This window comes from Pimephales promelas, chromosome 12, assembly GCF_988280905.1.
Source record: "Pimephales promelas chromosome 12, fPimPro1.hap1.1, whole genome shotgun sequence".
NCBI lineage: Eukaryota > Metazoa > Chordata > Actinopteri > Cypriniformes > Leuciscidae > Pimephales > Pimephales promelas.
This window is the reverse complement of record NC_142780.1, coordinates 15394562-15417122: the sequence shown is the minus strand read 5'-3', so window position 1 is coordinate 15417122 and position 22561 is coordinate 15394562. Positions and strand designations below refer to the sequence as shown.

The window sequence follows — 22561 nt, the reverse complement described above, 5'->3', positions numbered from 1 at the left end:
TACAGTGATATAAATGACTTTGAGTTCATCCAAGCATGGAAGAAAATGTAAAGAGACCAAATATTTGTTCAACACCTATAATACACAATCTAACGGTAGAAGAGTTATTCGACTGCAAACCTCTATCGAAGGCCAGCCGGACATCTTCTATGTGGTCTGTGAAGCCTGACACTCTGTACAGACCCTCTGATTTCAAACCTGAAAGAAGCAGAAGCAACACCTATTTACTTGAACTACCCAGACAGTGGACTTGGAGGACATGTATATTTAAGAAAAAAAACATTATTTATATATAAAATATTTATTTATAATATAAATTATATATAAATCTATATACAGTATGAAAATATTTCTTAAATATATACAAGCATGTATGTGTAATATCTATACAGTACATCTATCCAGTATATGCAAACATTAGCAGATGATTTTCACAGCATTTAGTTAATCATTAATGTGATAATTCTCCATGTGGATGTTGCATATTGAGTTTTCACCCCTGAGGTTATCTCATTCCATCTGTAAATTATAGCTCAGGTTGCACAATGCTGTGACATTTTCTGAAGAAATAGTTATGTAATGTTAGTGTGAGTGATGAACAGTCATGTTTACCATTCCATGATGGCATACTTGTCAAGAGTGCGACACACATGGCCATCTACGCGAATGTAAAAGAAAACCAAGCCACCTTCTTTCATTGCTCGGTGGTCCAGTTCTGATGCTCACGAGCCCACTGTTGGTGCTTTCTGCGGTGGACAGGGGTCAGCATGGGCACCCTGACAGGTCTGAGGCTATCGAGCCCCATACGCAACACACTGCGCTTCACTGTGTATTCGGACACCTTTCTATCAGAACCGGCATTAACTTCTTTGAGCAATTTGAGCTACACTAGCTCATCTGATGGATCGGACCACACGGGCCAGCCTCTTCACTCCCCACTAGCATCAATAAGCCTTGGCCGCCCATGATCCTGTCGCCGGTTCACCACTTTTCCTTCCTTGGACCACTTTTGATAGACACTGACCACAGTTTTGGAGATGCTCTGACCCAGTCATCTACCCAACACAATTTGGCCCTTATCAAACTCGCTCAAAACCTTATGCTTACCCATTTTTCCTACTTGTAACACATCAACTTGAGGACAAAATGTACAACAAACTTGCTCTCTTGAACAAAGAATGCTCTCTTTAATGATAGGCGTCAACCAGTAAGTCATAATGTGAAGAATGTTAGCTTATCTTCCTGTTGTTTTAAGTTAGGCATCTAACACATTTTAATATGACAGGGTGATGGTGATTAATTGCCTTGCTGAAGGCCACAAAAGAAGGTTTGAGCCTGGGATCTCCATATTAAAATGTTCTGATTATTTAAAGCACTCCATTTTAGAAGCGATCAGTACCTCTGTGCTCGATCTCTTTGATACACATGTCCAGAACCATCGGCCGCGGCGTGTTGTGGGCTTTGACCAGCGTGGTGAGATCACAACTGAAGACCTTCTTGATCCTGCGCAGGTCGGGCTGACAGTCGCTGGGCACTAGTTTGGAGCACTGTTTGTGCACGTTCAGCCCGCAGTCTGCAAGAGCAACAGGTCAGAGGGTTAGAGGAGCGTGAGACAAAAAGACGGACTCCAATAGACTGGAGCGGGTGTGTGTGTGTGTCTGATCGAGGGTATATCCTCAGGGCTAAAGTATACGTGCAGAGACAGGTGAGTGTCAGTCAAGCTGGGTGGTAAAGTGTAACAATATCTGTCACATGCCGCCGTGTGTTCGTGGCTCTGTCAATCAGAGAACGTAACCTTGAGTGACCCTGGGTGAGTTTTGTCAGCAGGCCTACAGCACATACATACGTCATTACCATAGACTGTAAAAAATATGGACTAAGCGTCTGTGACATCACCCATAGACTTTCTGAAGAACAGTTTTGAGGCTGTTTATGGGGGGTATGGGCGGCGCCATACTGGAAAATCTTGGGAAATAGAAAATACAAATGTTCAGAAAGGATACAGGTGGTATGATGGCCGAGACGTTAAATTCCACTCGGCGCAGCCCGTTATCAGCTGTCAATCAAAGTTAACCGCCCTTATTTGTCATATATTTTATATCTAAATATGATCTAATTCTAAACTAACGAGTTAGAAAAAAACTCACAGTTGTCAGGCACGCGGAACATATCGAAAAATACAATAAAAGTCAATGGGACCAAACTGTAAACATATGAATTTATGCTGTGAAAACGGACATTTTAACATGACGTCTATGGATATTTGCTCCCTCTAGCGGATTTTAGATGTATTGCAGTTTTTCGCACTTCCGGGTAGGGTTCATTTTTCAGATTAGAATGTTGCCGCTTGATCATTACATGTTTGTATCCAAAAAGGAGAGACATGTTTAAATGATTTTTTGTGGTAATCAACATTATACAAGTGCTTTTGATTCAGTGTAACTTGTATTGAACCCAAGGCACATTACATGAACAAAATTCTTAGAATGATAAACACTTTTGATCTGTTCATTATTCAAAGTGATTCTGTTGCTTGGAATGTACCAGTAGAGTCACATGCTACCTTTATGCTGTTTTTGGGTCCCATAATGATTATATTGGACAAAAACAGCTAAATTATTATTTTATGCAGAACATAGAAACTCCCAAGAATTTGGAATGATGAAAGAATTTTCAATTTTGAATGAATTTTAAGTTATATGTTACATGTTATATGTCAACTATTATTTATTTATATATACACACACACACACACACAGACACATATAGTTAATTATGGTGAAACGTGTAAAAGTATTGTTCATTGTCATTTCATGTCGCCCATGGTATGAACTAATGTAATCACATTGAACTGTTAAATGTGACCATTTTCCTTATTACTGGTGCTTGCTCATATTCAGGGTTAGATATTTGTACAACCCCTTAAAGTGTTCAACTTTTTGTGCTACAGACATGAATGATCTGAATCAGAATATATTATGAATAGAATATTTAGGGAATATCATTAAGACTTGAGCATTTCTTTTTCTTTTCTTTTCTAGTACCCACCCAGGAAACCCATAGCAATGCTCTGGGAACCGCACCCAAGCATACTAGAGATGTTTCACAATTTCTTCAAAAAATGTAAAATGTAAAAAAAAAAAATTTCTAAAAATAATGAGTGCAAAAATGAGTGCCATTTAACTCAATAGATATTTTTGATCAACATCAGAAGATGTGAAAAAACTAAGCAGATTTCACGTCAGATTTTTTAGGTGTAATAAACCTTTGATATTCATCTTTAACACAGGGACAGTGGTGTGTGTGAAGTGTAATGTGGGAAAAGGGAGGCATTTGCATGCTGTCCCACTGTTCCTCATCTTCAACAATCCCATTAATCACTCTCTCTGTCCATTTTACTGCCTGCTTGGACCCCTCCTTCACATCTTTACACCACAGAGAAAAAAATAAGAAAAACAACCCTCTGTGTCCTCCTCATGAGCCTGGGGACAAATTCAACTCTGCTCTAATTCTCAATGTGTCTGATGACACTGGCTCGCCCAGGGCCCAATGTGAAATAAGAGCCCCTGTGTGAAAAGAAAAGGCTTGTGTGAGTGCAGAAACCTGACTCACTAGCCTAGGACTTCAAAGTTCTTTTGTACTCAACACAAAACGTCCGCGAATAAAAGTCTTGAATCCAAAGTTCTTCGTTTGACTGTTTAATTATGAATTTCAAAAACATAAAATAAAACAAAAACTTGGAATCTTTACTTTTCTTACAAATTAACTGTTCCGTGTAGGTCAAAAGACTGTGTTGCTCCAAAGTCCAGTGGCTTCTGACTGCTTCGCAGTATACTATTCTTTCATACTAAATCTAACAACCAATCAAATTACATTATACTAGATCACTGGGCAACTGCTTACATTCAAATTTCTACGTTCTATTTGCAACACAGTTATTCTCAGATATTACTAAATAAACTCAAAATATTTTAAATTATATTCAATATTATTATTAGTTCCATTGAAATGGCTTCAACATATCCCGGCCCCTAATTGACTAGGCCTTAACATATCAATTATCAACTTAAACTTAAACTGAAGCCATTTATACTGCTAAATGTAACACTATCTCAATTCCTTTTGGCAAAAAACCTATTCACAGAGAGGTATTTCAAGTAAACATTAACTGGAAAGCATTAACAACTAAATATTTTTCACAGTCTAATCAAACTGGTTATTTCTATTCAACATTCAATCTACTCTGATAAGTATTTTTTAGCTTGTTCAAGTCTCTCTCTTCTATCTTCAGTCTTCTCCCTGCAATAAACAAAGTTTAGTTATGGGTCTTTGAATGATGCTGGTCTTCGTTCGAACTTCAGCACTTCGGACAACGCCTTTGGAATCCGGCATCACTCTCGTGATTCTGCCTAACATCCAGGAATTTCTTGGCAGGAACGAATCTGCGACGAGAACAACATCTCCAACCTTGAAACTTCTCTTTAGGCCGAGCCATTTTTGCCGTTCTTGCAAAAGCGGTAGGTATTCGTGAGTCCACCTTCGCCAGAATAGATCCGCCATGTATTGTATTTGTCTCCAGCGCCGGCGGGCATAGACATCATCCTTAGCGAACACACCAGGTGGAAAACTAGGCTGTGTTTTCAATGTGAGCAGATGATTCGGCGTTAGCGGCTCGAGGTCATTGGGGTGATCTGTGTTCGTGGTTAATGGTCTCCCATTAATGATGCTTTCAACTTCGCATAGAAGAGTGTGTAGTCCTTCATCTTCTAAGAGTTGTTGCTTCACAACAGAACTCAGCACTTTTCTCACCGTGCGGATTTGACGTTCCCAGATACCGCCGTGGTGGGATGCAGCAGGCGGGTTGAAAATCCATTGCACACCCTTTCTCATCATGACTTCATTGATACGAGACTGATCCAGCTCTGACAATGCCTCACGCAGCTCTCGTTCAGCGCCGACAAAGTTTGTGCCATTGTCGGAACGAATGATTGACACTTGTCCTCTTCTTGCTTGAAAACGCCGTATGGCATTAATACAGGAGTCAGTGTCAAGAGAATGGGCTACTTCTATATGCACAGCTCTGACAGTTAAACATGTGAATAGTACTCCATACCGCTTAACCTTTGCACGTCCTCTTCTGACCTCAAAAGGTCCAAAATAATCCACACCCGTGTTGGTGAAAGGGGGTTTGTCAGGGAGCAGACGGTCTTGTGGCAGATCTGCCATTTTCTGCTCTCCTGCCTTTGCATGGAGTCTTCTGCAGAGGTTGCACTCTGAAATCACTTTTCTTGCTGCTGCATTGGCTCTTGGTATCCAATACCGTTGTCGCAATATGGCTAGGATGTGGTTCCTACCTCCATGTCCACACTCTTGATGGATGTGGTGGAGAATGAGGTGAGCTATTCTGTGCTGTTTATGCAGAATGGCAGGATGCTTGGCCTCCTCGGGCATTGCCGATCTGTTCAAACGTCCTCCTACTCTCAACACATCATCTTGCAAGTATGGATCCAGTTTGAAGATAGAACTGCTCTTTTTCACACGAGAGCCTCCCGGCTGCAAGGCTTGTATCTCCTCTGAGTAAGCTTGTCTCTGACTGTATTTAACCAGTTCCATTTCAGCTCTGGATAGATCTTCCACGGTAAGTATCCTTTTTTCCAGGTTCTTCTTGTACATCACCATTTGCTGTCCAACTACTGATCTGCATTTACCTGGATCAATCTCATTCTCTTGTATGTTCTGCTCAAACTCTTTTCTCTTCTCGCTCAGGTGCCGCAACGTCCGTCTCAAGTGCAAAATCCAGGCTGTCGCTTTTTTCAGCTTATGCCAACTGGAATAATACTCAACGAGCTGGTTCAATGGATCTGTGCACTCATTTGAGTCTGTGCATGACACTGCAGCGGATGTCTTCACCTCAACATCATCTTCAGTCAAGTAAGTACACTGTTTAGGTTGTTCTGGCCATTCAACTTCTTTTTGCAGGAAACTAGGCCCCTGAAACCAGCTTTTACTTTCCAAGAAGCTCTGGATCTTCAACCCTCTTGAAGCCTGATCAGCTGGGTTTTGTGAGGTATTGACATACTTCCACTGAGAAGATGTAGTCGCTTCTCTAATGAAAGAGACACGGTTTGCCACGAATGTCTTGAAGCGAAGCGCATCGTTTTCAATGTACTTTAGTACCGTTGTACTATCTGTCCAGAAGACCGACTCCATCAGGGGAACTTCAAGTTCTTCTTTCAACATCCGATCGATCTTGACTGCAACAGTCGCTGCTGTTAACTCCATTCTCGGGATCGTGATCTGTTTGAGCGGAGCGACTCTGGACTTTCCCATCAAGAATGATACATGTTTCTCACCCCGATCATTTGTCAGCAAGAGATACGACACAACGCCATAACCATCTTGACTAGCATCTGAGAAATTGTGGATTTGAGCAACCTTTGTTGGCCCAAATGCAGGGGGTTTGAAACATCTGTTCAGACTGAGTTCTGAAAGCTTGTCTAAGTCTGTCAGCCACTTAATCCATGTCTGGCATGACTTTTCATGGATCTCTTCATCCCAACCTTTCTTCTCTTGGCAGAGATCTCTTAAAATGAGCTTGACAGGTAGCAGGAGTGGTGCCAAAAAACCCATTGGGTCATACACTGAACTGACTACAGATAAAATGCCCCGTCTTGTGCATGGCTTGTCCGGCAGATGTATTTTGAACCTGAAGCTGTCAGAACTTGTGCACCACTGTATCCCCAATGCTCGTTCCACTGGTAACTCATCATGCTCCAAATCAAGATCTTTGACCTCAGCTGCTCGTTCGTGATCGGCAATGGAACCTAGCAGAGCTCGGCTGTTGCTGACCCACTTGGTCAAATGGAAACCACCACTAGCGCACAGTGTCATCAGCTCCCTGACAAGAGTAACGGCTTTGTCTTCTGTGGCTACTGACTTCAAGCAGTCGTCCACATAGAAATTCTTGAGGACAGTCTGTGTGGCTTCTGGTGTACTCTTTGATGCTGCATCCTCCGCTGTTCTTCTCAATGCATATGACGCACAACTGGGAGATGATGTAGCACCGAACAGATGCACACACATTCTGTACTCTTTTGGTTCAACATTCAGGTTACCGCCTGGCCACCAGAGAAAGCGTAACATATCTGCGTCCGTGTCTGGAATCCACACCTGGTAAAACATGGACTCGATATCTGCCATCATGGCAACAGGCTCCTGTCTGAATCTCAGCAACACTCCGATGAGGGTGTTCGTTAGATCAGGCCCTTGCAACAACTGGTCATTTAGCGACACACCCTGGTAAGTTGCCGCACAGTCAAAAACGACTCGGAGTTTCCTCTTTTTTGGATGGTAAACCCCATGGTGTGGAATGAACCATACTCTTCCATCACTGCGAATCAACTGTTCTTCTGGAACCTTTACTGCATAGCCTTTTTCCAGTATGTTGTCCATAAATGCCCTGTACTCTTGAAAGAAGTCAATATTCCTACTAAACTTCCTCTTCAGAGAGTTAAGCCTCTGTTCAGCAATACCACGGTTGCATGGCATCTTCACCTTGTCATCCTTCAAAGGCAACTTGATGCAGAAGTGACCATCCACAAGCTGGGCTGATGTTGTCACCGTATGCATGAACTGCTTGTCATGTTGAGACTGTTCTCGTCTGTCATCACATCTTCTTTCTGGGAAATCTGCATTGTAATACTTCATCAGCATTTCTTCAACGCTTATCACAGAAATCCGATTGACAAGGAAACTTTGTCTTTTGCCATCGTCTGACTCCTTCTCTGGACATCTGCTGATTGGTCCATTGACAACCCAACCAAGAGCGGTCTTCACAGCGTATGGTCCGTCATTCTGACTATTAATGATCTCCCATGGCTCCATGGCTTTGTACGCATTGACACCGATGAGCAGACCAACTTCTGCATCCAGTTTTGGGAGATGGACTTGACTCAGATAAGACCACTTTTCCAAATCTTTCTTCTGTGGGATGTTGGCCTTTTTTGCAGGTATATCTGGCTGAGTATACACATTGGGCAGCTGAATGTAATCTTGCTCCTCTAAGCCACACACCTCCAGATCTGTAAGCTCATAGCTACTAACTTTCTGTTCTTGGGCTATAGTGCGAAGCAGGAACTCTGTCTTTCTGCCTCGCATATTCAACCTCTTCGCCAAGTCTTCAGTGCAGAAAGTTGCTGTACTTCCTTGATCTAGAAAAGCATAGGTCTTGATTATCTTTGAGTCTTTCTTATGTTTTACCCGTACAGGTACGATGGGAAGGATACACTCACTGTTCCCGGCCCCAGTATGGTCACCTCTTTTGCATCCTGCAGACACGAGAGCACTTGTGACTTCACTTGAGCTTTGTAAGCTGTCATCTGCACAGTTGGTCTTCAATGAAGCAACCTCCTTTACAACGTGCAAGATAGCTGGGTGCTTGAGCGAACAATCTGGACAAGAAGACCTTTTTTTACAGTCCTTGGACATATGACCTGCTGTCAGACACCCAAAACAAAGGCCGTTCGTTTTCAAGAACTGAATTCTTTCTTTCAGAGGCTGTTCTCTAATCTTGTTGCACGCATTCAGTGCATGATTCTTCTGGCAGTAAAGACATGGACTTTGAAAGACACTTGCAGACTTGAGTGCAAAGGGTTTCTTCTCAGGTTGGCTTTTACTGACGCTATTTTCAGTAGCAGACACATTTACAGCAAAGCTGCTTCTTTTAGACTCACTTTTTCTAATGCTTGTTTGCTTTTTTGAGTTGATCTGGTTACTTGAAGTGGAGTCCAGGATATCTCCAAACAGCGGATCATTGGCAACCTTTGCTTGGTGGTACACAAATTCCACTAAATCAGGAAACCTGGCTCTTTTTCTTGTTTTTTCTTGAATGTCATAAGCATGACTTCTCCATCTTTCTTTCAGTTTGAATGGAAGTTTGGATAAAATGGACTTCATGTTGGTAGGATTGTTCATTTCATCCATGTAGTCAACATCATTTATTGTGTTACAACATCCAACCAAGAACAAAGCAAAAGCATTCAATCCTTTTCTGTCGTCTTCATCTGTTAGCTCACACAACTCTTCATTAATCCGTTCATACTGTCTTAAGCATCTTTCAAACTTTAGCAATGCTTCATCTTTAATGAAATTAACATTGTGTTCATTTTCCTTCAATTTGGCTAGATCATTCTTCTGTTTTGTTATTTGTGCCAACTTTCCCTTGCGTTCTCCTCTCAGCCTTTGTAGTTTCTCCTCTACAGCCTTTTCTGTGGGCTTTGGCGCCCTCTTTTGGTCAACACACGCAGCTGCGCTTTCATCTGCCATGTCACTTTAAAATCTTCACACAAAACTGTAACAATTTCTTCTGGAACTGTCCACAGTTTCTACTCTTCTTATGTCTTCACAAACACTCGTAAAAAAGAGTCACTGTAGTGAAGGATTTCTTTAAATAAAGCTCTATGACTTTCAGAACGAAATATGTGACCAAACTCTGTCTTTGCTTTAAGACGATGGTTAATCAGGAGGATAATAGAGCCAAGAAGAAAATATCAGACCTGTTGCAGAGAAAACTTCATTCAGCCGACGACTCGTACTGTAGGTTTGGCTACATCTGCTTTTCTTTCCGTATTGGACTATTGTCTGTCTTTGTAGCAGCCGTTAGCAAGTTTCCTCAGCCCCGTCGATTCGCTCGCCGTCCTCGCGCGAGTGACTGCCTTCCTTTGCGATCGTCTCATGAGGCTTCTATTTCGTCTTCGTCGAACAATCTTCTGAATATACTCGATTTTTGACTAAGTCGAGCAGTCTTTTGACTTTGATGTGAGTGCAGAAACCTGACTCACTAGCCTAGGACTTCAAAGTTCTTTTGTACTCAACACAAAACGTCCGCGAATAAAAGTCTTGAATCCAAAGTTCTTCGTTTGACTGTTTAATTATGAATTTCAAAAACATAAAATAAAACAAAAACTTGGAATCTTTACTTTTCTTACAAATTAACTGTTCCGTGTAGGTCAAAAGACTGTGTTGCTCCAAAGTCCAGTGGCTTCTGACTGCTTCGCAGTATACTATTCTTTCATACTAAATCTAACAACCAATCAAATTACATTATACTAGATCACTGGGCAACTGCTTACATTCAAATTTCTACGTTCTATTTGCAACACAGTTATTCTCAGATATTACTAAATAAACTCAAAATATTTTAAATTATATTCAATATTATTATTAGTTCCATTGAAATGGCTTCAACAGCTTGAATAATGGCCCAAATGGATGAGACCATTTACACAGTGAGACAAACCAACACTAATGCCTTGTGACTGGATTGGATTTACATACAGAGTGTTTTGGGAAAGTGCTGTCAAACAATAAACAGCGTTAACATGAGATCTAAACCAAACCTGTAATCATGACATTATGGTGCATTTGATTATCTAGGGCACACCAAAGAACATCCTGAATCGAAGATGGTTATCGATTTAATATGGCTGCTATTTTTATAGATATATTTTTTTACACTTTTAATAAAAAAACAAATACAGGGGAAGACAAAGCAACAACAACAAAAAAGTGAAACAAAACGAAACAAAATAAAGGTATCATTTATGCACCCTGGTGTTGTTCTAATACCGTATGCCCTTCTTTCTTTTATGGACCACAAAATGAAACTTTTCAAAAAAGTATCATAGAATGGACCAATGCTACACGTGTCTTACAGTATATCCCACATGAGTATACGATAGGGTTTGGTGAAAAACAAACTGAAATCCAATGTATTATTTAACAAAAAGGCTGACCTTGGCCGTTGTTCTTTTGTGCAAGGCTTCGTGAGATGCATGTTTGTGAGACTCTATTAGAAAGCTCAGAAAAAGCACACAGGTTGTGAGGCATCAAGATGAACAAAAACATGACATGAAATACAACGCCTAGAAATCCCAATAAAGTATCCGTGTGCTTCCTTCACTGAGTCAAATATGACCAGACCAGAACTCCGTCAGAATAACTGTCGACCGATGTGAAAGTGATTACTTACAGTATGTTATGACAAACACAAGGCATATAGCTCAGAGAAGGTACATGGATTGGATTTCATGTCGCATTTTTCTTAGTCGTGATCACAATCAGAGTCTCATGAATGTGAAGCTGCACAGAAGACTAACGGCCAAGGTCAGGATTTTTGCTAAATAATACATTACATTTTCATCAAACCCATACACTCCTTTAAGGGAGATCACCCTGTCACGGCTTATTTAGCGATAATGGATGTCTGACAGAACATTATCCCTTTATTAATGCCACAGCTAACATAAAATATGAATGAACAATATCAATAATTTCATTAATTAATTTAATTAATAATATTAAATTATATAGTTAATAGGTTACTTTTAGCTTACCTTCTAAATACATTTTATAAAACAATACATTAAAGGCGTTGTTCACCCAAATTTTTTTTAAAGGTACCCTGACATGGGGTTATTTTATAATTTCATAAAGGTTGTCCTTATAATGTTAGTATGTTTTTTAGATCAAAAATAGTCAGAATTTAGAAATAAAAGGCATTTTTCCTAGCCTGATTTTAGCCTCTGTTTGAAGGGGCGTGTCTGCTGTGGGATTCAGTGTAACCGCCCATTGCTGTGATTGGCTGACATGCTTGCATATGAAATAGCTATGTGTTACATGCGAAACTTTCTCGAATACTTTTACTATTATACGTTTTTCCGAGATTAACGAATCGTGAGAAGTTTTTAAAAGTATTTAGATCTATTCCCATTATATAAAATGTTTCTGTGATGAGCATTGATCAAGCAGAGGACTGTCTGTTGATCACGAGAATGAAGATCTTATCATTGTAACGCAGTTTCTGCACTCTCTAATACTTTCACCAATGCAGACACGATGATGTACATACAGTAAGAGCTTCGTTGTGCAGTGTAACGTGCGTCATCGATTTCATAATGAGTTGTCCAGATAAACTCGTGCTGTGTGGAAAGATTGTTCTTTGATCGCTTTCTGTATAATTTGTTCAGAATTTAAATAAGATTATTTTCATTGTACTAAAAGAAATGATGTGAAGTTGATATTTTAGTCACTGGCTTGACTTACTAATGCATAAACAGTATTGAACGATTTTGAGGGAAAGATTAACTTATCTGTCTGAACTTGAACAAGTAGGTTACACATCAGAAATTGTTGCTTGGTAGCTCTATCGATTTATTTTCAGACGTTCATCGAGTTGTTTCTTCAGAGGCTCGGATGAAGGAAATAAACAATACTTGTGTTCAATTTGTACATCCGAACACTGATCAACTGCCATGCTTCACTCGTTTGATAGACGTGTGATATCTTGGAAAAACTCAAATCGTGCACACGCGTTCGTACTTCCTAGCTCATTTTCTCACGGGCGAGCCAAATTTTCCGGGGCGGGCAAAGCAGAAAAAGGGGAGGTAACCTTTCCTCGACATGACGTAATAACGAGGAGATTCAAGATCAGCGTGTCTGAGCTGCAAAGAAGAGAAAAATAGCCAAAGTTTTAGCCAAACTCGGTTTACTCCGATTCACGAGGGGACCAAATACAGGCTAGGGGAACTAATATTAATGTTAAAAAAAACTCAGAAAATGAAAATTTCATGTCAGGGAACCTTTAAAACAAACAAATCACCTTTAGTGTTGGACGGAACAATATAAAACAATAATAATCAATGAACAATAGTATACACATAAATTAACCTAGATTAATAAATGCTATAAAAATGTTGTTCGTTGTTAGTTTATGATACACGATTCTTTAATTTGAAAGACTTTTACTTGAAATTTGACTTGTAAAGTTAGTGCATAAATCGTACACCTCACTTCTACAAAGTAACAAAGTAACTGATACAGTACAGGGTGTAGAGTATGTGCGTCTAAGCATGTGTTTATATACGTCAAGTGTAGCCTGATTCAATTGGCATTAATTCAAGACTGTCCTGGTTCACCTGGGTGTGCCTCTCTCACAATACTCTATGGTGTATACACTATGTACAACATCTATAAATAGTCAACACTCAACAGAACGCACTCAACTGGTTTGGACCAGGTGTCATTTAGGAATTCAGAGTCCTACACATTCTTCAGCATTCCAGTTAAAACCCTTATTGTCCCAGGTATCACTTTCAGTATTTAGCTTTAGGTTTCCACATCACATTGGAATATTTCTACAGGCAACTGAGCATTGTTATCAGGACAGCATCGTCTGGATCTTGAGCGGCTATTGATTGTAACTTGATATGAATAATGCTCCTTGGCTGGTGCCATAATTCTGATGGACAGTTTATTTGTGTGGGAGAGTTTGTGATTGGTGGAGGGTTACCTGAACAACGGACGCCCTGGGCGATAAGACCCCACATAAAGTTAGCACAGTATTCACACCAGTGCGGCCCTCTGAAGGTGTGCACCTACACCAAAGACAAAGATGTCATCATGAGTCACACAAACACACAATTTAAACTCATGCACACACTGCCTGTCTCAAACATAAAGATCAAAGCACAACACATTTACACTTTAGACCTATAAATGTACATAGAACCACTGAAATTATTATTTTAGAAACTTTGGCAGGGTACAGTTCAAAATTGTTCATGTTCAATATTTTATTCAATACATCACCAATACTGCTTCCAAAACACATTTTGTCTAACCTTAATTGACTATGGTAAGTATATTGCAAGTGTTTATATTTTAGACCTGACACAAGGGTTTTTACAAAAAAATGCGCACGTCACTCGCCCGTGAATGTCTCGTCAAATCTGTAAATAAAGAAAAGTTGGTCCAGCTACTTTGTGTATGGAGTGGGTGTGGCTTAGCTTAATTAGCCTTTCGCCGGCCTCTCCCACAAAATGGCCATTGTCCAATCACACATCATAGCAACCGTTACTATGTGAGCTGGTCCATCAAACACAGACTAGCAAGATGGTGAAGCGGTGCGCCCATGGCATTTGTAAATCGGACACTAGGTACCCCGAGAGATTGTCTGGAGGAGTTGTATTTTTTCCCTTTCCAAAGCCTACACATTTGTTTGACGGACGTAGCAACAGTAACTAGGGGGGGCGGGGCTCGGCGAAAGGCTAATTGTCACAGCGAGCAAGAAAGGTTGACATGGAGCAGCTAAATCTCCAATCTCTGGGGAGTTACCTGTTAAAAACGCTAATCAGAGGAGTATCTGCTAGCAAAAAGAGAAGGCAACATAGCTTGTAATAAAACAAGAATCAACATGGACTTGGCTTTTTGGAAATGGCGCAAACTGAGGGATTTGATATGTAAAAGCGATGCGGAGATTACAGATGCAACAGGTGAGTACAGTATTTTATTGAACAGATTAATTGCCATATATAGCTCTGTTACAGATTTCATTGTAAAGCATTATCTATTGTGAAGGGTAATTTCATTATTGTTGTTGTAATCTTGTGCCGGAATTTTTTTTTTAAGGAAGTATTGTGTCTATTAATGGGTAACGCTACAGTAATGTCTTCAGCTTAGCTTGAGACCTACCATGCAATGATCAAAAAATGTGAGTCAGATTACAGGATTGCTAGGGAAAATAATGTGTCTGGCATCTGTTACCAAGCTGCTGAAAGTCACACGCAAAGCATGTTCCCATGCACGCCCTTGTGCTGTCAAAACACAACTCAAAGATTGACAAAAGAAAACACGTAACACGCAGGGTTTGTGGAACAAAACCCAGGTTTGTGAATGCTGAAATATAAATATAATGAAAATACTCTTTCATCTGTGTCCACAACCACTGGCTGTTCTCCAAAACCTAGCAAGCTGTCTACATCCTAACTAAAATACTACCCAATTTGAACCCTAAATAAGGCAGAAACACTCAATATTCATAGCATACATGATAGGGATGGGCAACGATTAATCGCATCCAAAATAAAAGTTTGTGTTTACATAATGTGTGTGTAGTGTGTATAATTAATTTGTACATATAAATACCCACACATGCATGTATATATTTAAGAAAAATGTGTTATTAATATATCAAATATTTATATTTATATATAATATTAATTGTGAATAAATATATATAAAACATATATATATATATATATATATATATATATATACATATATATATATATATATATATATATATATATATATACACATATATATATATATATATATATATATATATATATATATATACACACACACACATACATGCATGCATGTGTGGGTATTTATATATACAAATTAATTATACACATTACACACACATATATTATGTAAACACAAACTTTTATTTTGGATGCGATTAATCGCGATTAATCGTTGCCCATCCCTAATACGTGACATATGGGCAAAATTGCCAGTTTGTTTGATTTTATTTTTGTGTAATGAAGCTAGCCCAATTTTTTGGTAACAATTACATTTTATTATATTACTTATAAACAAAGTTTTTATGAATTATTTTTTAGGCATTAAGATGTGTTTCGGTAGCCTGGATGCCAGCCCGAACTCCGCCCACAACATTTTTTGGTCGGGAAGTTCGGTCTGGACTCGATCCATAGAGGAGAAATTATGATCAGGGAAAACATGTTCGGGCCAATCAAAAATGAGCTTGCGCAATTTACATATGAATGGGACCGAAGAAGATGGAAAATCATACAGAGAGCAGCAGCTCTGACTGCCGCAAGACCACGCTCAACGCTTTGAGTGTGTGTTAGAAATCAGGAATGGTGAGAGAACATTGAGCTTGGACGGTTTTACGTCCTCAAACCAAAATTGGTTCTCCAGCCAACAAAGTTTAAAACCCCTCTGGCTAGCATGCCTGTAATGTTTACGCATTAGGTAAGTAGGCGGAGAGTCGTCTTTTATGAATCTCAGTAGCCAACATAAATTACGCAAAACGCTCTACGCACTGAGTGAGCTCGCTAGGTTTTGGAACACAGCCTGTGTGAGAACACTTCTGGGGAGGTGGGCACTGAATAACCATGATGCTCTAATGACTGTAGGTGACATCATGAGGAAGCATCCAAGTGACACGTTGAAGTCAGATGATTGCTTCGTTTTGCTTTGTTTGAGTTTTGAAAAGTCAGAAGATGATACACTGAGCTCATTCTCAGCTTCAGTCATTTATCAGAAACTGAAAAGGCATGAAATGGGTAACTCCATTCAGCAGCGAGAGGTTATTGATTTGTGCGATCAATCTTATCAGTCAATAACGCTGTTAATGGATTAAAAGCCTAGGCAATTAGGCTCATAGGATAGATTTAGGCTTATTGATACGAGGCTCAAAGTACCGTGCATTTAAACGCTGTCAGCACATAAACATTTGAATGAGACATTAGTAAACATTCGAACAACCTCATAGTACCGGCACATTAAGAGTGAAATAAAAAAGTGAAGGATTTCATCAGGCTCAAAATCAACATTTCAAGTTTTGGTAGTTTTAAAATGAATTAACCATCCAATCAGAACATTTGAGAAATCGCAAACACACACACACACACACACACACACACATATATACATACATATACACACACACAGGATATATTCAGTGTGTGCAATCTCAACATTTAAAGGAATATTTCACTTAAAAATTAAAATTCTGTCATCATTTACTCATCCTGAAGTGGTTTCAAACCGGTATGAAATTCTTTTGCTGAAAACGTATTGTCGAAAACAGGTTTGAAACAACTTGAGGGTGAGTAAATGATGACAGAATTTTCATTTTTAAGTGAAATATTCCTTTAATACAGGCCGCCGAGAACAATAACTGATAATTCTGCATGAAACATTTGTGTTTACATTCAAATGTTCTACATGTAAAAATGAAGGCAATTGTGAGATGACATCAGTAATATCCACATTAATATTGTTACAATTGTTACAATTTAAATAATAGCCATTACTCCAGGCTTGAGTCACATGACCCTTCAGAAATCATTAGAATATTCTCATTAGAATAATCAATAGAACATTTATTATTATTATTATCAATGTTAAAAACAGTTGTTCTTCTTAGTATATATTTTTTCCAGTATTCTATGCCACTTCTGATTTAATGAATCTTTGCTGATTTTTTTATTATTTTATTACTGCTCTTGACCATAATTCTGATAGGACGTACAGTAGTCGCTACACAACCAGTACTAACCTTAAAGTTGTGGATCTTCTCGTAGTTGCAGTGTTTCTCTGGTCCATCCTTGAGTGTGGTGCGTCTACTCAGTGGTGGCGGGGTGATCTGTGAATAAGCCAAAATCTTTAGAGGCTTCCAGAGGAGGGCACCTTTACTGCCCAGATTCACCCCCAGAGCTAGTGCCAACAACTCCTGGTGCTTACGGTCCTTCTGCTTAGCTTTGTGAGGGGCTAATTCACCTTTTGCTGACCCCTTAGTGCCAACAACTAGGGCCCTGGTCCTCAGAAGATCCTGCATCTCCTCTGTAGAGGAAGATGACAATGATGTGGAATGGGGGATAACAGAGGCAACTGTCGTCTTCACTCTTTGGTAATCTGGGTCGAATGAGAAGGGGGACAGCCTGATCCTGCATGAGCAGAGCAGGGCTGGGCTGGGGGTGGGTGGGTGTGCTGCCTGGGGGCAGGAGTGTGTCTCAAACAATAGCACACATTCAGGGGCAACACAAGAGAGGGGAGACATTGGGAGGAGGGAATGTGTCAGTCTTGTAGATACATCTCAACAGGTTTCCACAGTAGGATAAATGGAATCCAGAACACAGCAGGATTATTATTGTTAACTACAATGCTGCCTCACACATGACAGGCGGACATATATATACACACATACATACATACACACATATTAGTGCTGTCAGCTGTTAAATTGCATCTAACATAAAACATTTTGTTTATATAATACATGTATGTACACTCACCTAAAGGATTATTAGGAACATCTGTTCACAATTTCTCATTAATGCAATTATCTAATCAACATGGCAGTTCCCTGCTGAAAAATCCAGCTAAAACCAGCCTAGGCTGGTTGGCTGGTCTTAGCTGGTTTAAGCTGGAAGTAGCTGGTTTTAGTTGGTCACCCAGCCTGGCTTAGCTGGTCAAGCTGGTCTCCCAGCCTGGCTACCAACTTGACCAGCTAAGACCAGCCTGACCAGCTGAAAAAGTGTTCAAAACCCCTCTAAAACCAGCCTGATAAACCAACTAACCAGGCTGGGAGACCAGCCAAAACCAGCCAACCAGCCTTGGCTGGTTTTAGCTGGATTTTTCAGCAGGGTTGCTTCAATGCATTTAAGAGTGTGGTCCTGGTCAAGACAATCTCCTGAACTCCAAACTGAATGTCAGAATGGGAAAGAAAGGAGATTTAAGCAATTTTGAGAGTGGCATGGTTGTTGGTGCCAGACGGGCCGGTCTGAGTATTTCACAATCTGCTCAGTTACTGGGATTTCACACACCATTTCTAGGGTTTACAAAGAATGGCGTGAAAAGGGAAAAACATCCAGTATGCGGCAGTCCTGTGGGCAAAAATGCCTTGTTGATGCTAGAGGTCAGAGGAGAATGGGCCGACTGATTCAAGCTGATAGAAGAGCAACTTTGACTGAAATAACCACTCGTTACAACCGAGGTATGCAGCAAAGCATTTGTGAAGCCACAAAACGCACAACCATAAGGCGGATGGGCTACAACAGCAGAAGACCCCACCGGGTACCACTCATCCCACTACAAATAGGAAAAAGAGGCTAAAATTTGAAAGAGCTCACCAAAACTGAACAGTTGAAGACTGGAAAAGTGTTGATGGTCTGATGAGTCTCGATTTCGGTTGAGACATTCAGATGGTAGAGTCAGAATTTGGCGTGTAATGGTGTGGGGATGTTTTCTTGGCACACTTTAGGCCCCTTAGTGCCAATGGGGCATCGTTTAAATTCCACGGCCTACCTGTGCATTGTTGCTGACCATGTCCATCCCTTTATGGCCACCATGTACCCATCCTCTGATGGCTACTTCCAGCAGGATAATGCACCATGTCACAAAGCTTGAATCATTTCAAATTGGTTTCTTGAACATGACAATGAGTTCACTGTACTAAAATGGCCCCCACAGTCACCAGATCTCAACCCAATAGAGCATCTTTGGGATATGGTGGAACGGGAGCTTCGTGCCCTGGATGTGCATCCCACAAATCTCCATCAACTGCAAGATGCTATCCTACAAGATGCTATCCTTTTTTAAGGCAGTTTTGAAGGCGAAAGGGGGTCAAACACAGTATTAGTATGGTATGGTGTGAGACAGAGAGAGACTGTGAATGTTCCCCTTGGTGCCGACCATGACTGGAAGTTGGAACACAGCACTTCCAGACACGATTCCACTGAAATTCCCTTGAGTGCGTACGATCCTACATCTTAAAGCAAAAGAGCTCAGCTTCTCACTTTTAGAGTAGGAGTAGGTTCTCTCTCTCTCAAAAAAAGAGGTCTTTATCAGGTCTAGTCTCTGTCTAGCATGTACACTTTCATGGGGTTTAGCCTTCAGTCTCTTCACTTCTGATCGTAACTTCAGTTACAAATCGGATCAGGATTTAGGCAGCTTACAGTCGTAATCCTGCATCACGGAAAGAAATCCTGTAGTGCCAGAACCCTTTGTTTAGGGATTCAGACTTGTTTAAACCCCATTTAAACCTAATCTTATCATTCATTTCGGGTAATCTAATAAAAAGTGGGTAGTGTAAGACAGGAATAAAAATATTTTGTGATCTGGATCACTCAAACCATATATGGGGGTCACAGAAAAACAATTAGTGCAGGGTTTGCTTTTATGGCATTTTCACCTTTATAGTTTGTGGGTTTTTTCTGCTAATTTTTGCCTATTTGGATTATTGTGGTTTATGCACCTAGACTTTTTTAGGTGCTGTGAATTTTTGGTGTTAAAAGAAATTAAACTTCCGATCTCAGGACCATCAACCCTTGTGACCAGATCATCTAAGACGGATGTTACCGAGTACTAAGTGCAAGTAAGGACTCATGAGCTGCATTTCCACTGTCGGACTCGGACCACAACTAAGCGAGACTCATTTTTCAAGGTGGGGGACCGTGACCCTTCTCAGCAGGAGGCTGATGCCGAATCCAGCAACATTGTCTGGGTATTTGCTGAAACATCCTGGAGAACACACATGAGACTTGCTGACCTCACAGATACAGCACATCTTAGGGCTTAGTATGGGTGGCCGCCTGAGCCGGTCATTTGCATGATTACATCAATTAACAAAATGGTGAGATTAGGAACGAATAATGGAGATCTGATGAGTTAAAAAGAAAGAATGCTGAAGAGGAAGAAAATCAACCACGTCTCACATATTCAAGATATGTCGCATTCAGGGACATGATGTACCTGATTTCCCAGAAAGTGAGGTGGAGATGGCTGCAAGCCTGTCAGGGTTGTTCTGAGTAAAAGTATGAGCACAGCTTAAAAAGCACTGGTTTGGTTTTTATTGCTGCTGACCTCCACAGTGACACAAATTTTTGTGTGCTGGGGGTATAGGGCAGTTAACATGTGCTCTAGTGGTCGACCGGTATGGGTTTTTCACGGCCGATTCCAATATCTAGGGCACAAGGCACTGAAGGCAGCTGATGGCCAATATAATGGCAATTTTATAATCAATATAGAGCTGTTCAGTTTGTAGTCCTAGAACGGATTCCCTCTGGAATTTCCTATGTTTTTTTCCCAATTTTCCCCTTTTGGTTTGAGTAAAATATATATTTTTTTTTTAATAATTTTAAATTATTTGCTTAAAAGTTGCTAAATGAGGTGTGCACACAACAATTTAAAACAAGAAAGTCTCTATAGGTAATGTTAAGCACAGAATCACTTTAGAATACTTTTAAAAATAGTACTTATAATGGAAACTATATACTGGTACTTTAAAAGTACATATAATTGCAAACTGAATGTAATGTATTCAGAAACTTAACTGCATGTTAACTGCAATTAAATTAAAAGTGTGTTGAGAACAGTTTTTTTTTTACTTCCTTAATATTATATGATCTCCAAGTACAGTTTAATTAAACTATCATTTTAAAATTTGAACAAGTGCGTATGAAACAATTAAGTGCACTTCTTTTTCACAAAGTCCAAAAAATAAGATATACAACATTGCTAAATTACAACAAATAAACTATTATTTCACACTTATTACTCAAAAAAACATAAAAAATGAGCATTTACAACATAACCTAACACAAGAGGCTTGTCAAGGCCAGCACAGTTATGCACAGCCAATGATGATGATCTCAAAAATCCAAACTGAAAACCAACATCCAGTTGCAATACCAGTAAAAACAGTGACTTACTGAGGGTCACGCGTTTAAGATATACACTCAAAAGAAAAGATAAAGGGATGTTGGCGAGTCACATACAGTGATACAGGGGAAGAGGGAGATGGGGCGCACAGAAAGTGTGAGTGAATGAGCAAGACTTGCACTTTTTGTCCTAAGGCAAATGGCTTCTTGTCTCCTAATGAAAGCAGCTCAAAAGTCAAACACAAAAGGGAGACAATAAGGCCTGGTCACAGATGAGGAGACTCTAGGAATAACTAGGGCACATAAAGTACGTACAGTACAAAAACAAATCCTATGCGATACATTCATTCAATACACTATTGAGTAATTCAAAATACGGTCTATCACAGTGTCGGCACAGCTGTAATATTAGGGAATATCTCCATCAATACTTGATCTTGGAGACCATGTGGCTGTAAATGACATAATAGATTCAAAAAGGACAAAAGAATAATAATTTTGTCAAACCGGCCAAATAATGAAACCATCCAATACACTGTGATTGTAACTAAGAGCAGACTCATTTGTAAGACAACCGCAGGAAAGTAAAAAAAACAAAAAAAACATATTTCCAATCCTTCATTTTAAAAGCTGCAGTGCTGAAAAATAATGTAAACAACAATGATAAATCACCACAAAAGCTCAGCGCTAATTCTAATAACTCCGATCCATCATCAGCGAGTGGTTTTAGGTGGAACTTGCCAGGCCAGCAAAATATTTCAGCGATTACTGTTATTAGAGGAAGAGAGCCATGTGAACCCTGAGCTGCGTAGACAACCAAACAGGCAAGGTGAACAATTCATAAAGGTCATCACTCAAGAAACCTGCCGTCATAGAACGACACACCCTGATTCTGGTCCCTAAATGACAACGGTAAATGGTCAGGCACAAGTAAATCAAGACAGTGAAGTTAAAGGGATTTCAGGGTGTGTGAGGTCACAGTAAAATTTCAAGAGAACAAATTCCTTTATAATAAATGGATCATTAGGTTGATGATGGTTACCATTTATCCATTGTAACAAATTGGCTAAGCCATCGATAATTGGGTGAGCCAATTATCATGAAAAGCTTTAAATATAGATCCATATCAATCACATCGTTAAAACGCGAATGGTAGCTCATTAAGGGTTGTTATTGCTAATTAAACCAAAACTAAAACTACTAAAACATTTAAATAAATAGGTCACATTCCTATAATATTTAAATAAAGCTGAAATAAATGTATTGGAAAAATTGGCAACTAACTGAAATAAAATAAGTTGAAGTTC

The 22561-nt window shown here is 39.8% G+C and overlaps 1 protein-coding gene across 1 annotated transcript in view; it reads right to left on the bottom strand.

Moving 5' to 3' along the window:
- chn2 (chimerin 2) overlaps nt 1–22561 on the bottom strand; it is a 52541-nt gene that overhangs the window by 7383 nt on the left and 22597 nt on the right. Inside the window, exons 8-11 of the mRNA XM_089117551.1 lie at nt 17153–17239; nt 13349–13433; nt 1400–1573; nt 121–198 (exon numbers count right to left, since the gene is read on the bottom strand). Coding sequence (XP_088973677.1) covers nt 121–198; nt 1400–1573; nt 13349–13433; nt 17153–17239 — 424 coding nt within the window. The remainder of the gene's footprint in view (nt 1–120; nt 199–1399; nt 1574–13348; nt 13434–17152; nt 17240–22561) is intronic.